The 16,707-nt window shown below is 46.9% G+C and overlaps 1 protein-coding gene across 1 annotated transcript in view; it reads left to right on the top strand.

The window, feature by feature from the left end:
• The window catches only part of adgra1a (adhesion G protein-coupled receptor A1a), a gene marked incomplete at its 3' end in the record, with an annotated part of 89,354 nt that overhangs the window by 33,868 nt on the left and 38,779 nt on the right, over nucleotides 1-16,707 (top strand). The window contains exons 2-3 of the mRNA XM_084326724.1: nucleotides 14,586-14,713; nucleotides 15,981-16,104. Of these exons, the coding sequence (XP_084182850.1) occupies nucleotides 14,586-14,713; nucleotides 15,981-16,104 (252 nt within the window). The remainder of the gene's footprint in view (nucleotides 1-14,585; nucleotides 14,714-15,980; nucleotides 16,105-16,707) is intronic.

The raw sequence follows: 16,707 nt of genomic DNA, 5'->3' as shown, positions 1-16,707 counted from the left end.
ATATACGACACTGGCTAGACGGAAGACCCAGGAGCTGGCCGTAGCCAGACGGAAGCTAACTAGCACTACATCGGCTAACAAGCCAGTGCTAACACCCATGAGCTGGCTTTAGCCAGACGGAACACCCATGAGCTGGCCCTAGCCAGACGGAAGCTAACTAGCACGACATCGGCTAACAAGCCAGTGCGAACACCCATGAGCTGGCCCTAGCCAGACGGAAGCTAACTAGCACGACATCGGCTAACAAGCCAGTGCTAACACCCATGAGCTGGCCCTAGCCAGACGGAAGCTAACTAGCTTGCCATCCGCCAACAAGCCAGGAGTGAACTGAATGCTAACTGGATGGCTACCTAGCCCGAGGCTACGTGACACGAAGCCAGACGGAAGCTAACTAGCTCACCATCGGCTAACAAACCAGTGCTAACATGATGTCTCACAATCATTCCCACATCATAGAGGAGGAATCACCCTCGGATGAGGGATTGGGAGTGTCCATACCCGACCTGGGTCTAGACTACCTAGGAGAACGGGAGGAACACCCAGAGTCCCCTGAAACGTTTGCGGGAAGTAAGGAATTCACAGAACCAAGCAAATCACAATATCCAGAGCTGCCGGCTGTACAGCAAGCAGTAATTGGCACAGGAGAGAAACCTTACTGTTGTGCCCAGTGTAAGAAGACCTTCAAGACGAAGGGAGAGCTTAAACGACACCACTTGGTACACACAGGAGAGAAACCTTACTGTTGTGCCCAGTGTGGAAAGGCCTTCAAGACGAAGGGAGAGCTTAAAAATCACTGTATGATACACACAGAAGAGAAACCTTACTGCTGTGACCAGTGTGGGAAGACCTTCAAGACGAAGGCAGAACTTAAACAACACCACACGGTACACACAGAGGAGAAACCTTACTGCTGTGACCAGTGTGGAAGGAGCTTCAAGACGAAGGATCACCTTAGACGTCACCACGTGGTACACACAGAAAATAAACCTTACGGTTGCGTCCAGTGTGAGAAGGCCTTCAAGACGAAGAGAGAGCTTAAAATTCACCACACGGTACACACAGAAGAGAAACCTTACTGCTGTGACCAGTGTGGAAAGAGCTTCAAGGCGAAGCGTAACCTTACACTACACCACATGGTACACACACGAGAGAAACCATACTACTGTGACCAGTGTTACATGAGCTTCCGGAACCTGCAAGGGCTTAAGAGACACAGACGGCGGAGGCAGCCATGCAAGGTGCCAACCTGCTTAACGGGGGCAGTAAGGGGTGATGTGTCTCGCTCAAGAACACTGCGACGCACTATCGAAGATGAGTGTGGAAATGGAAAAAACCAAGAAGACGATGTAGTCATTCTTCCTCTTTATGAGGCGCCAGGCTCCACCTCAAAACGAGTATCTCCCTCCACTGACATAGAGGCGTTCAACTCTCTAGACGAGTACCTAAAGGCCAAAAACATCAATTATGAGCACTGTTCCATTTTCTATGGCTCAGAAGAGGAGGATGGCGACATTCAGATCAAGGATCAGAACCCGAGGCCACAGATGACACCTTCAGGTGAAACTGAGTCTGAGCCTGAACAAGATGGGGAGCTAAATACCTCTGAAACTGAACACAGTTCTGATTACTCAACATATTGAGTAATAGCTCAAGAGAAGCTAGCACAAGGAGACGCTAGCTCACCAAAGGGGCTTCAATGGCCCAAATGATGGAAAGAGAAGTAAGGACCCCCGGTCAAGATCCAGGGGATAAGATGGTGGAGAAACTAACCCCAGAACAGCAAGCAGAGGTGAGGACAAAAAGGGAGGAATTTAGATCCCGGAAGAAGAATTACATATACCTACCTCCAGACGAGTGGGCCGCACTAACCCCAGAACAGCAAGCAGAGGTGAGGACAACAAGGGAGGAATTCAAAGCCCGGAAGGAGAATCAATAGTATCCTTACCCTCTGGGGCCCTGACACAAGTGACTCAAGCAAGTGCAAGCTGCACTTGACATACAGCTCATCTGTCAAGAGGAATAATATAAAGTGTTATTGTCATTTAGGAAGAAACATGACATAGAATACTACATGCATTTTGTGTATATTCTAAGTATAATATGTAAAGATGTCCGTCCTTGCTCTAAACCCAGAGTAAAGTAAAGTGAATTTGTAATCTATTTCATTCGGAAGGGATTTCCTGACAGCAACCATTTGGTGGGTTAGCACCCTACCAGCCATATCAGCTGCATGAGATGTACACTCACCGGCGCCTATGGGTAAAAAATTGAGACTCTGCAAACTCTCATCAAGCTTAGCACCTTGACGCGGGGGGACAGAGCGAGCATCAGGGTCTCTGTATCCGACGGGCCTATCAGATTTGTGGGGACTTGGAAGCCTCAGCATACAGGACGCTGTGGTGCTTGGGCGGCCAAGTCACTGGTCTATAGGTCTGCCAAAACGAATTGGAGGTTCCGGGGCTAAGAACATAAGTTCAAGTGAGTTGGGCTTTATACTATTTAAATAGGTATCAAAGGCCGAAAGAATATGAACCGAAATGACTGCTGTCAGGTGCCTCTGGAGTAGAATTAATTACAAATTTGAAAAAAACAAAACGTAGAAGGTTCTACTTAAAGAAAGAATCACGCTTAAAGTATATTTTTGTGATTACGGTAAAAAGGTTTACTCATGACTAAAAAGTTACGTAATGTTTTCTTACAGTCAAAAACGTAGAAGGTTCTACTTAAAGAAAGAATCACGCTTAAAGTATATTTTTGTGATTACGGTAAAAAGGTTTACTCATGACTAAAAAGTTACGTAATGTTTTCTTACAGTCAAAAACGTAGAAGGTTCTACTTAAAGAAAGAATCACGCTTAAAGTATATTTTTGTGATTACGGTAAAAAGGTTTACTCATGACTAAAAAGTTACGTAATGTTTTCTTACAGTCAAAAACGTAGAAGGTTCTACTTAAAGAAAGAATCACGCTTAAAGTATATTTTTGTGATTACGGTAAAAAGGTTTACTCATGACTAAAAAGTTACGTAATGTTTTCTTACAGTCAAAAACGTAGAAGGTTCTACTTAAAGAAAGAATCACGCTTAAAGTATATTTTTGTGATTACGGTAAAAAGGTTTACTCATGACTTGAAGTAACTGAATGATTACTTAAAGTCAGAACTTAAGTAGAAAAAACTCTACTTTGCGAATAGCAGGCTGAAATAGCCATTGCGAATAGCAGGCTGAAATAGCCATTGCGAATAGCAGGCTGAAATAGCCATTGCGAGCAGGCTGAAATAGCCATTGCGAATAGGAGCGAATAGCAGGCTGGAATAGCCATTGCGAATAGGAGCGAATAGCAGGCTGAAATAGCCATTGCGAGCAGGAGCGAATAGCAGGCTAACTAGCCATTGCTAACAGGACGAGGCTACTCACATGATCAGACAGGTATATGATAACCTTGGACATGCCGGAAGTAGGAGGATGTTGGTATACCTGAGAACTAACAACATTCTCATACATAAAGCCAAACAAAGAGCGATAACAGTCCGAAAGGCCTGTGAACAATTTGCGCTGGTAAAGGTGCGCTGGTAAAGGGACAAAACCTGAACCAGTGCCGCATTCTTAGACAGGGGGGGGGGTCCCCCGGAGTCAGCGGACGACGCAGCGAATGGCAAGAAGGAATATACTGACTCAGGTCAGAAATCGGAAATGGAGGAAGACCGGGATAGGTCAAGCTCCAGAGCATCCTCAAGGTCCTCATCTAGACCTCCCAGACCTCCCAGACCTCCCAGACCTCCCAGACCTCCCAGACCTCCCAGACCGGACAGAGAGACATCGGCCTGGACCCAGGTTACAGGGCGACGAGAGCCCTGAATGGACCTGAAAGAGAGAAAAGAAATGAGTCCTCTGTGGACTGTATCTGTGATGTCCTGCGAGGCCTACGGACAGGGTCACAAGACCAGGCCAACCACACTTCAATAGAGGACTGCTGCTACAATTCTCGGGGATCCGTGGGGGTCGCCCGAGAAGTGACAAATCAACCTACCTCAAACTATGGGAGAGGTCCAAGAGGTCAGAGGGGGCGACCCCAAGATGACCAAGGTGACCAAGATGACCAAGGTGCCCACGATGACCAAGATGACCAAGATGACCAAGGTGACCAAGATGACCAAGGTGACCAAGATGACCAAGACGACAACAGCCTGGGTGCATCGGCCGGGAACAACAGATGCAAGTCTTCCCGCCGGATACCAAGCAACAACGTGACCCCTATCCTGTCGAGCCGTCCAGCCAGGGAACAACAGATGCAAGTCTTCCCGCCGGCTACCAGGGTAACAAGGTACCGAGATGGCAGAGGGGGTGTGGAGAGTCACAGCCACGTGACCCCACAATCGCCATCTCGTCCCCCAGTACAGACGCTATTAAGACAATGGAAAATGACCGCCCAGAATGACAGAGTGGGTGAGAAGTGCCACAGAACAAGTGACACTTTTTGACAATGACATCCTGAGTCGTTCCAATATAGCCGTATATACCTATTTTTCACATGTAATTATATGCTTCATTATTCAGTTGATGATGGACAATGACCGCCCAGAATGACAGAGTGGGTGAGAAGTGCCACAGAACAAGTGACACTTTTTGACAATGACATCCTGGGTCGTTCCTATATGACCAGTATAAATCTTTAAACTGAACTCTGGAAAGACAGCTCTATGATGGCTCTACTTATAAAAAAATGGAACTGAGCCTTTAAATGTCTTCATAGAAGGGGCCTGTCTGTGAAAAGCTGTGAAAAGGGAGTGAACCAGCGGAATGTGGGCCTCTGGAGAGGAGAGAGACAGAGACAGAGGAGAAAGAGCTGTGTAATGTTAACCCTTTCAGACGGGAAGGGTTGCTGGTTGAAAACCAGGGAGTCTTGAATCTATAGAGGGAGATCTTAAAAAAGAAACTATATAACAATTAAATGTTTAATGTGTACAGTAAAAGTTTTCATAAATGGCATGCTTATAATTAATAGGAATTAACTGTCATTAGAGAATAATACTAAAAGAATGATGGGTAAAAACTGCTTTCTGGAGGAGATCTTTTAAGAAGCTTGATAAGAAATCCTAGGGATGGCTTCGTGCCCGGTACCATGTCACGTGATCCCCACAGACAAAGCAGTTGTCTGTTCTGAAGGGATAAGGGACTTTCTGTTACTTAAAAACCACTAGGTAACGAGAAGTAACGTTAGTACCAAGAAGGAGGAGCTCATACGAATTACGTATTGTACTCTGGTTTGCTAAACAAAAGTGACAGCCTGTGACTTGACTGTGTTTAGACCAATCGGAAATATTGTAAGATGGATATAAAAGGGACGGTTGCCCTTTCAAGAGTGGGATTTTACACTGAGCTGGAGAGAGAAGAAGAATGGTGCTTACTGACTTTTTTGAGAGATGAGAAGAATGGTGCGAGACACTGGGCACAAGCCGTGCATGATGAGATGTTTTGTTCTGTGCATATTTTAACTGAAATGGACACTTTTCCACTTCAGTCTCTTCTTGTAACTAGCTTTTTCTAATTAAAATTACCTCTTTATAAGCCACCTTTGTATCCTTTCTTCTGACCAGACGACCGGGTAAGCATGAAATGTGTTTTGCTTTGTAACTTCACCCCATGCATTTTTGATTAATAATGCAGAATAGAATAAGTGGCTTTATCCCTGCATTAAGGACTAAAGGTGGATTCTGTATAATGGGATTATCAAGTAAAGCCATATAATGATAATACGTGCGAATAGGAGACATGGACCTCATCTAATTAAAGAGAGCCCGTCCCAGTGCAAATAAAATAAAAGATTCCGCAACTTCAATCACTCGACCTAAGGTCGATGACTGACGGGGGTCGGAACGGTGCATTCGCTGTCTCTTGTCGGTCAGTGGTAACAACAACATTTTGTAGACTCGGTTGGTTCTGCGTGTCAACCACTTCACAGGACGCTGTTTGAGGTGTAGATAGGCAGACCAATGAGTTATGAAGTTATCGATCTGACCTAAGAGCGAGCGTGGGCATTCAACAGTACATAACACTTGCCTTTGTGCTGCTTGAGGGTGTGGGCTTTCTTCTGTTACTGTCGTGTAGGACATCTAGGTGGGCTCCGTCACACCGACTACACCTCTTCTTTAAGCGGCAGTCGGCTGCCATGTGACTGCGCGCACATCGGTAACAGCGTCGGTTGGACTTTATCCATTGACCCACCTCGTCGGCGGTCATCTTCTTGAATGTGTCACATTGTGACAACCAGTGTTCTTTCTCGCAGTACGGGCACACCATCTTCCACTTCTCTTTCATCGAGGGGGTACTGTGGTTCTTGCTGCTCGGTACTGGTTCTGATTGGTGCATGACGGTCACCAATCTTCGGCCATCGTTTGCTCTCCTAGGTCCCTCTCTGGAGCTTGGGGTGCTCCGCATGAACGTATCCAACCGTAGGCTGTTGACTTCTCTCGCTAGGAAGTCGGCTAGGTCTAGGAGGGATGGCTCGGGACCGTTAGGATCACGGTGGTCTCTTTGCCGCCTGAAGCGCTCTTGTCGGGCGGGCGGAAGCTTCTCTAAAATCCTCTCGACATTAGAGTTTGCATACAGTTCGTGCATACCCTTTTCTCTTTGCGCCCCCAGCATCCCTACCAGGGATTGTACCTTGATAGACAGGTCATCTAGTGAGCGATTGTCTGTGGCTGGGGGTAGGCGGTCGATATGCCTTATCTCTTGTATTACGTAATCCCATATGCGTCCATATCTTTGGTCGAGTGCTGCTAGAGCCGCTGTGTATGGGGTAGTAGAGGTGGCATAGGCCAGCGCTATATTGTGCGCTCGGGGCACCTTGAGGTGCTTCAGTAGGATAGCATACTTGTACGGTTCGTCAGTTACATCGGACATCATTGTCTCTAAGCACATTCGTAGCTCGGTGTACTGTGCTCTGTTCTCGTGGGTGAAGTCCGGAAACGTCGGTGTGCCAATGTATGATGCCATGGATGGCTGGCACATCGGTGAGCGTTGGAAGAGAGGCCTCCTAGGCGAGTCTCCTCTTACGCCTCTTGGTGGGCTGGTACCTGCCGCGTATCCAGGTGCTATTCCTCGGGGCTGGTCGTGCGTCAAGCTCACCCGTGAATTGAGTCGGGGGTCTGTAGCGCAGAGCCGCGGGGGTAGAGCCTGGGCTGTACTGGACCTCCTGGTCCTGTGGAGTTCTGTGCTGCTGTCGGGCTTGACTCTCCTCCTCTCCCTCTTCTTCTTGCTCTGGCAGGTCCTCTAGATCCTGTAGTCGTCTATTTAGCCTCTCCGCGGTGTAGACCGTTTCTTCCTTGTAGCTGGTCCTCGCGTGGACCGGTCGGGGAAGGAGTTCGGAGGGGGGTATAGGCTCTCTCTGGTGGTCGGGCTCAGGGTCGCTTGATCGGGTAGGGGAGGGTGCCCTTGACCCGTGTCTTGACGAGGCCCTGGAACCCCGTAGGGAGGGAGGGGGTGTCGCCCTGGCGATCAGCTGCTCCATTATCTGCGCTTGTAATCGGTCGCGCTCGGCTTCGCGCTTGGTGAGAGCGATGTCGCGCTCTGCTTCTCTTTGGGCACCGGCAGCGGCGCGCTGGGCTTCGGCGGCGGCGCGCTCTGCTTCTCTTTGGGCACCGGCAGCGGCGCGCTGGGCTTCGGCGGCGGCGCGCTCTGCTTCGGCGGCGGCGCGCTCTGCTTCGGCCCGGTCTCTTACCATATTCTCTTCCGTCTGAAGGCGTCTAATCTCTAGACGTATACGATCTTCGTCGCTCCGTTGCTGCGCTTGAAGGCGTTCTCTTTCCATGGAAGAATGTTCGCGCTCGCTAAGCATCTGTGCTTGGAGTCGATCGCGCTCTGCTTGGAGTCGATCGCGTTCTGTAGAGGCTGCTAGGCTGGCGAGGAATGCCTGTGCCAGCATCTTGTCCGCCCCGCTGGGGGAAGACGCTGGTTGAGGTGATCCGCTCCTGGCAGTACTCGTTGGAGATCTGCTCTCCTGTGGCGAGTCCTGGAGATCCATCTCCGGGGTCTCTTCTTCTTGTAGCGGGTAGAGTTCCATCCCTGGAGAGCCGTCTTTATCCTGGAGCTCTCCGGGGACTACTTCTTCGGTCTTGGCGGGGGGTAAAGTCGTGTCAGGTCCCTCCTGGTCCCTACCGTGAGCTTGGTCAGTTACATTAGAACCCACTAGGGCCTCTATTGGCGGGGTAACCTGGGCGATAGGGTTGGACATAATTTTACTATCTACTTTTTCCGCGTTTACCGTCTGTAGAAGGCTAGGTAGTATACTGGCAACGTAATCCTCTAAGTACTGAGGTGTCTGCCGTCTACGCTGCGGGCGATCTACTTTAGGAGAACCGTTTTGTGGAGTGTTCATCATAGGCCATGTCAATATTAATACCACTATATTAATATTACACTAGTTACCATCCGGCTCGAAGGACCAATTGTAACTGAGGGGTACAATTCCCTGACTGTATTGATAAGTATGGTATCATTAAACCACTACCGCTTTATGTACTTTAATTACTGGCCATACAGTACACAATATATGAATATGATGAACACTTCCCACAATGAAATCGGTTCCAGTCAAAGGTATTAATCAAGTATTTAATGGAGCAAAAGGTACATAGGATACTTTACATTATTCTTTGAATGCACTTGTAAGGCAAAGGAATATGCGTAGGCAAATCAATAACGAATGTCCATTCTCTGGTTACGCAGGAGGTAATTATACAACCTGAATCTTAGGGAATTATATCTATGGTACACTGGTAATATAGCGGAAGATACTGGAAGGGGTTCCCACTGGTTGTAAGCCAGCAGGGGGGGTAGAAGATCTGTCGGTAGTAGGACGTCTGGTCAACGATGACTAGGGAGACTTCAGGTACAGATCCTCTTGATCCACAGACGAATACAGCTTGGTTCTCTTGTAGACTGTAGCTCCACAGGGAAGAAAGCTAGTCGGCCTCAGGCTCTCTGGGCGCCGACTCGACTTGACTCCTCTCGGGGTAAATCCAACACATGCAGGCGTCGGCGATTATACGCTCCATAAATCACAGGACCAAAGCAAATATATTCCAGCCGCAAAGGGCTATGTAGTCGTCGGGTAGATTAATCCAGTGTACATGTCCATACGGCTCTCGTCTAGGTCTCCTCGGGTGAAAGCGCCATGCGGTCGGCCCAGCCTGGATAAGAACTCTAGCTAATACGAGGAAGCGTTGGAGATGCTGGTCACTATAGAATTCTAACCGCACGATACACTATACACAAATAGACTATTAAAGACTTAATAGAAATATGTCGCACTCGACGGTATAGCGCCAAACTCTGACAATTCAGTTATTAATTCGCACGCGGTCTCGATGCTCTATTCTGAGGCCAAACAGGCCATACTTCACCGCACGTTGTATCGTGGGTGAGGCTTCAACTTATCGGTAACATGCTAAGGAAGGTAAGGGTACGGAGGTAAGGGTACGGAGGTAAGGGGCTTCTACATTCACCTGCGCCGTATTTATACGCACGGTGAACAAAACTAGTTCCACTCTCACTTCTGTCGCGTATCCCTGGGCAAGGCCGGGCATGTCCAGACACATCTTGACGGTGACTTTGAACCTGGCTCCGGAGGCCGGTCCCTGGCGCCGGTGGACCGCTGTCCAATAGGAGAATGGAATATTATGGTCTGGGCTAAAGGGATATTCCGTGTATATGTACAAGGAATATACAGGGGATATCAAACGATATACAAATACTATGCAATATATATCAATAAATAAATATATATATTCGGTTTAATCTGATCCTTTGTAACACTAGTCCTAACAGTGTTTATTATTAAGAGACAGATAGTCCTAACAGTGTTTATTATTAAGAGTCAGACAGTCCTAACAGTGTTTATTATTAAAAGTCAGATAGTCCTAACAGTGTTTATTATCAAGAGTCAGATAGTCCTAACAGTGTTTATTATTAAGAGTCAGATAGTCCTAACAGTGTTTATTATTAAGAGTCAGATGGTCCTAACAGTGTTTATTATTAAGAGTCAGACAGTCCTAACAGTGTTTATTATTAAGAGTCAGGTAGTCCTAACAGTGTTTATTATTAAGAGTCAGACAGTCCTAACAGTGTTTATTATTAAGAGTCAGATAGTCCTAACAGTGTTTATTATTAAGAGTCAGATAGTCCTAACAGTGTTTATTATTAAGAGTCAGACAGTCCTAACAGTGTTTATTATTAAGAGTCAGATAGTCCTAACAGTGTTTGTTATTAAGAGTCAGACAGTCCTAACAGTGTTTATTATTAAGAGTCAGATAGTCCTAACAGTGTTTATTATTAAGAGTCAGATAGTCCTAACAGTGTTTGTTATTAAGAGTCAGATAGTCCTAATAGTGTTTATTATTAAGAGTCAGATAGTCCTAACAGTGTTTATTATTAAGAGTCAGATAGTCCTAACAGTGTTTATTATTAAGAGTCAAGACAGTCCTAACAGTGTTTATTATTAAGAGTCAGATAGTCCTAACAGTGTTTATTATTAAGAGTCAGACAGTCCTAACAGTGTTTATTATTAAGAGTCAGATAGTCCTAACAGTGTTTATTATTAAGAGTCAGATAGTCCGAACAGTGTTTATTATTAAGAGTCAGATAGTCCTAACAGTGTTTATTATTAAGAGTCAGATAGTCCTAACAGTGTTTATTATTAAGAGTCAGTCCTAACAGTGTTTATTATTAAGAGTCAGTCCTAACAGTGTTTATTATTAAGAGTCAGACAGTCCTAACAGTGTTTATTATTAAGAGTCAGTCCTAACAGTGTTTATTATTAAGAGTCAGACAGTCCTAACAGTGTTTATTATTAAGAGTCAGATAGTCAGTTCTTAACAGTTCTCAAGTTCTCCAGCCGTTAGTTCTCCAGCAGTTGGCACCCGTCCGTGCCCAGGGTTGTGGAGCCTGATGGCTGCTGGCAGGAAGGACTGGCCGAGGCGGTTTGTTGGTGTCGTGGGGGATGAGTCTGTGGCTGAACGTGCTCCTCATAGAGGGGGTGGGAGTTGTTTTCCAGTATAGCATCCAGCTTTTTCCTTATGTGTCAAACTGAATGAATACTGCCTCTCCAAAACATAATGTGTGTTAGTTATACTTAAATCAAAATCAAACAACAGCTGCTCGAAATACTGTCACCAGGGGCACCTAGCGACCCCCGTAACTGTAACCGTGCGTTACTAATTATGTTAACCTACTTATTTCTAGCCCCGCTAGCGCGAGGCAGCGAGGCAAGGGGTTGTAGGGACGGCAACGCCGAGCGATAAAGATCCAACATTAGCTAGAACCAAAGTGGTCGTCCTGACCAAGCAACCGACATGAACACAGCTAGAGGGCCTGCTAGCGCTCCTTAGTGGGGCTAGAAACAAGTCATTCGTAACTAGGGATGGGCGTGAGTAATCGATTACTTTAGTACTCACCGTTTAAATTGAACTCGAATTGTTTTTGAGGCTCGATTTTTTTTTTAATGTATATATTTTATTTGGTTACCACCAAATATAATATATACCAATGTGAGTTGTTGGTAGCCGCGGAGCACGATAAGGTACTGCAAAAAAATGTGTTGCGTTGGAATAAGTGTTATCTTTATTTTCTTTATCCACTTTTTCTCCTCCTGTTTTTCTGTGTCTTTCTCCCATCCCAATTTTTTGTCGTTATGCCAATTCAACCCTCCCCTTCCTGGTCGTTGCTCGCATGTGCCCCCCACTGGTCGGTCTAGGGAGCCCTGAAGTCTATCACATGCTTCCTCCGAGACATAGGAGACAGCCAGCAGCCTCTTTTCACCTGGCAGCGCGGACTCTCATTGGTGAGGTGTAACGTGTGGGAGGTCACACTACCCTCACCATCTCCCTCCCTCGCTCTGCAGGCGCCCTGACCGACCTGTAGGAGTCGCTGTTTACGACCAGAATACCACCCACCGGCTTCCCTCCCGCTGGCTTACCCCGAAAATGCGATCGTTAGAAAAAGCTTGGTTTAGGTCCGGTAAAATAATACACTGTGATTGATTGATTGATTGATTGAAAACTTTATTAACAGATTGCAGAATGGGTACAGTACAGTACAGCTCAATACATACAATTGTTAAGGGGATGCAGACCAGAGAAAGACTTTCGTCTTGTTTACATCAGGGTCCCCCATTTTCAATTCATCGTAACATATATGACATACATGACATACAGATAGACAGTACTGCTACATCTATACATTTATGACATACCAGATTTGCAATTACAGTACTGTTTGTGATACAAAACATCGTTACAGAAACATGTTTCAGGTTCAGTAAAATAGACATAGAATATACCTTACCTTAGCCAGAAGGTACTCCAAAAAGAATAATTCCAATGATCCCATTGGCGATCGCGATTACTAGTTTATATGTAATTACTCGTGTTTACGGGAACCTATAGGTTTTGAGGCGAGCAGATCTCCTAGCGATTGCTCTGCGAGAGCTCCTCCCCCTCAGAGCGAGTCTCGACAGTCCAGTTCAGACATTGTCTCTACTTATCCCTTTCTATCAGAGTTAAAAGGGTAGGCGATACTGCCACCTGGTGAGATTCGATCGGCATTGCAATTCCAACGTAGGCAAATGAGCCAGGGACACCTAGAGTGATCCGGATGACCGTTTAGAACAGGGATCAAAGGAAAAAGATCAAAGGATCCAAAAACTAGTTTACTCGTTATTGGATCTTAAGTGTTGGCGGCGAAACACGAGTTTACTCGTTATTGGCCATCAATGAGTTAATGTTATCTAAAAGATAAAAACTGTTCGCTTACCGTTATCTAAAACAGTTAACTTAAAGTTATCTCAAAGATAAAAACAGTTCGCTTAACGTTATCTCAAAGATAAAAACAGTTCGCTTAACGTTATCTAAAAGATAAAAACATTTAGCTTAACGTTATCTAAAAGATAAAAACAGTTTGCTTAACCTCTTAAGCCCGGAGCCCTATTTTCTGAAAATCCACCTAAAAACATACCTAAGTAAATGGAATATTGCTCCACTTCTACAAGGTTCATTTGCATGTTCTTGGTATCTAGGGACATCTATGGACCTGAGTGAATGTATTCCCAGTGTCAGAAATATTGTGTCTATTACTAGGCTTGCTTAAATTGTGATGAAACAAAGGAGAATATGAATTATGATTTTTCTTTGCATCTTTGACAGTGAATAACACCATGGTAAAAATGACCAAACATAACAAACTGCCACTGGTCTCGTTCAGTACCTTCTTGAGATCATGTGTAAAAAAAATCTAAGGAAATTAATAAAGGGAAGATGATTAAATAGAAGGTTTTGTAGATACAGTACTGAATTCTGCCATCTGGACCAATGCAATTTGAAATATTATTATAGAATATAGAATATCAGGCCTATAAATGACCTTATTATAGCCAACTTGCACACTATGTTGTGTGTTGTGTTCATGCTGTGTGTTGGTGTGTGTTGTGAGTTGGTCTGTGTTGGTGTGTGTTGTGTGTTGGTGTGTGTTGTGTTCACGCTGCGTGTTGTGTTCATGCTGTGTGTTGGTGTGTGTTGTGTGTTGGTGTGTGTTGGTGTGTGTTGTGTGTTGGTGTGTTAGTGTGAGTTGGTCTGTGTTGGTGTGTGTTGTGTGTTGGTGTGTGTTGTGTTCACGCTGCGTGTTGTGTTCATGCTGTGTGTTGGTGTGTGTTGTGTGTTGGTGTGTGTTGGTGTGTGTTGGTGTGTGTTGGTGTGTGTTGTGTGTTGGTGTGTTAGTGTGTGTTGTGTTCACGCTGTGTGTTGTGTTCATGCTGTGTGTTGGTGTGTGTTGTGTGTTGCTGTGTGTTGGTGTGTGTTGGTGTGTGTTGGTGTGTGTTGGTGTGTGTTGTGTGTTGGTGTGTCTTGTGTTCATGCTGTGTCTTGTGTTCACGCTGTGTGTTGCTGTGTGTTGGTGTGTGTTGGTGTGTGTTGTGTGTTGGTGTGTCTTGTGTTCATGCTGTGTGTTGTGTTCATGCTGTGTGTTGGTGTGTGTTGTGTGTGTTGTGTATTGGTGTGTGTTGTGTGTTGTGTGTTAGTGTGTTGGTGTGTGTTAGTGTGTGTTGTGTTCACGCTGTGTGTTGGTGTGTGTTGTGTGTTGGTGTGTGTTGTGTGTTGGTGTGTGTTAGTGTGTTGGTGTGTGTTGTGTGTTGTGTGTTGGTGTGTGTTGTGTGTTGGTGTGTGTTAGTGTGTTGGTGTGTGTTGTGTGTTGGTGTGTGTTGTGTGTTGGTGTGTGTTAGTGTGTTGGTGTGTGTTGTGTGTTGGTGTGTGTTGTGTTCACGCTGTGTGTTGTGTTCATGCTGTGTGTGTTGTGTGTTGGTGTGTGTTGTGTGTGTTAGTGTGTTGGTGTGTGTTAGTGTGTTGGTGTGTGTTGTGTTCACGCTGTGTGTTGTGTTCATGCTGTGTGTGTTGTGTGTTAGTGTGTTGGTGTGTGTTGTGTGTTGGTGTGTGTTAGTGTGTTAGTGTGTTGGTGTGTGTTGTGTGTGTTGGTGTGTGTTGTGTGTTAGTGTGTTGTGTGTTAGTGTGTGTTGTGTTCACGCTGTGTGTTGTTGTGTTGCAGGACCTCAAGCGGGTGCTGTCCTTCCCTCCCTACCCAGGGGACTACCTCCACCCAGTGGTCTACGCCTGTACTGCAGTCATGCTGCTCTGCCTGCTGGTCTCAATCATGACCTACATCCTGCACCACAGGTGAGGACCTATAGGGGGCGCCGTATACTGTCACATGACCTACATCCTGCACCACAGGTGAGGACCTATAGGGGGCGCCGTATACTGTCACATGACCTACATCCTGCACCACAGGTGAGGACCTATAGGGGGCGCCGTATACTGTCACATGACCTACATCGTGCACCACAGGTGAGGACCTATAGGGGGCGCCGTATACTGTCACATGACCTACATCCTGCACCACAGGTGAGGACCTATAGGGGGCGCCGTATACTGTCACATGACCTACATCCTGCACCACAGGTGAGGACCTATAGGGGGCGCCGTATACTGTCACATGACCTACATCCTGCACCACAGGTGAGGACCTATAGGGGGCGCCGTTAGGACGTATACTGTCACTGTATGTCATACATTCCTGTGACCTCTGACCTCTGCAGCTCTGCCCTGTAGCCACGCTGCTCACTGACCTCTGACCTCTGACCTCTGCAGCTCTGCCCTGTAGCCACGCTGCTCACTGACCTCTGACCTCTGCAGCTCTCCCCTGTAGCCACGCTGATCTCTGACCTCTGACCTCTGCCCTGTAGCCACGCTGCTCACTGACCTCTGACCTCTGCAGCTCTCCCCTGTAGCCACGCTGCTCACTGACCTCTGACCTCTGACCTCTGCAGCTCTGCCCTGTAGCCACGCTGCTCACTGACCTCTGACCTCTGACCTCTGCAGCTCTCCCCTGTAGCCACGCTGCTCACTGCTCCCTGACCTCTGACCTCTGCAGCTCTGCCCTGTAGCCACGCTGCTCACTGACCTCTGACCTCTGCAGCTCTCCCCTGTAGCCACGCTGCTCACTGACCTCTGACCTCTGCAGCTCTCCCCTGTAGCCACGCTGCTCACTGACCTCTGACCTCTGCCCTGTAGCCACGCTGCTCACTGACCTCTGACCTCTGCAGCTCTGCCCTGTAGCCACGCTGCTCACTGACCTCTGACCTCTGCAGCTCTCCCCTGTAGCCACGCTGCTCACTGACCTCTGACCTCTGCAGCTCTGCCCTGTAGCCACGCTGCTCACTGACCTCTGACCTCTGACCTCTGCAGCTCTCCCCTGTAGCCACGCTGACCTCTGACCTCTGACCTCTGCAGCTCTGCCCTGTAGCCACGCTGCTCACTGACCTCTGACCTCTGCAGCTCTGCCCTGTAGCCACGCTGCTCACTGACCTCTGACCTCTGCAGCTCTGCCCTGTAGCCACGCTGCTCACTGACCTCTGACCTCTGACCCCCTCTCTGCCCGCAGGGTGATCCGCATCAGCGGGAGGGGCTGGCACCTGCTGCTGAACGTGCTCTTCCACGCCGGCCTGACCTTCGGCTGCTTCGCCGGCGGCATCAACCAGATCAACCGCCCGCTCGTCTGTCGCATCGTGAGTTTCTACTTTCTTCCTGCTTCCGGGCTTCCAGTTTCAAGCGTCCTGTGTTTCATGTCCTTTCGTCTCAAACCTTTATTTAAACTCGAAAGGAAACAGAGGTTTCCCTGGTTTACAGTCGTGCTGAGGGTTAGGGTTCACACAGAGTTAACACTTTGACGACCACGGCTTGCAGTGTAATATATGGCTGGAGGACAACGCTTTGTCAACAAACCGATGTACTTTCTAAGAGCTATATATATACACTTTATAGTATTGCTATCTGTCCATTCTCATTGTCACTTGAGTGCATAAACCGTGCCTTCATAATGGCTTAAAGAAAATAAAAATCCATGGGTTGGTTGTCATTTTATAGCGCCGTGAATATAAGGTTTATCGCAGTTTTCGCCTAGTCTTTTTTCTGGGGAGCTAGATAATAGGCTAAAGGCTAGTCACGTTATATCAAACGCCATTTCTGCTGTATATATACGAATGAAATAAAACAAACTGCGTAGCATCCGGACTATTACAGAGCATCTATGGATGAAATGGGGGCCGGCGGGGGACGCCGATTACTATTATTGATTAGCAATACAGTGTGCGTTCAAGTAGCCATTTTCA

This window comes from Notolepis coatsorum (assembly GCF_963971535.1).
Source record: "Notolepis coatsorum genome assembly, chromosome: 12".
NCBI classification, from domain to species: Eukaryota; Metazoa; Chordata; class Actinopteri; order Aulopiformes; family Paralepididae; genus Notolepis; species Notolepis coatsorum.
The sequence above is the reverse complement of the archived record's forward strand: the minus strand, read 5'-3'. Positions and strand labels throughout refer to the sequence as shown.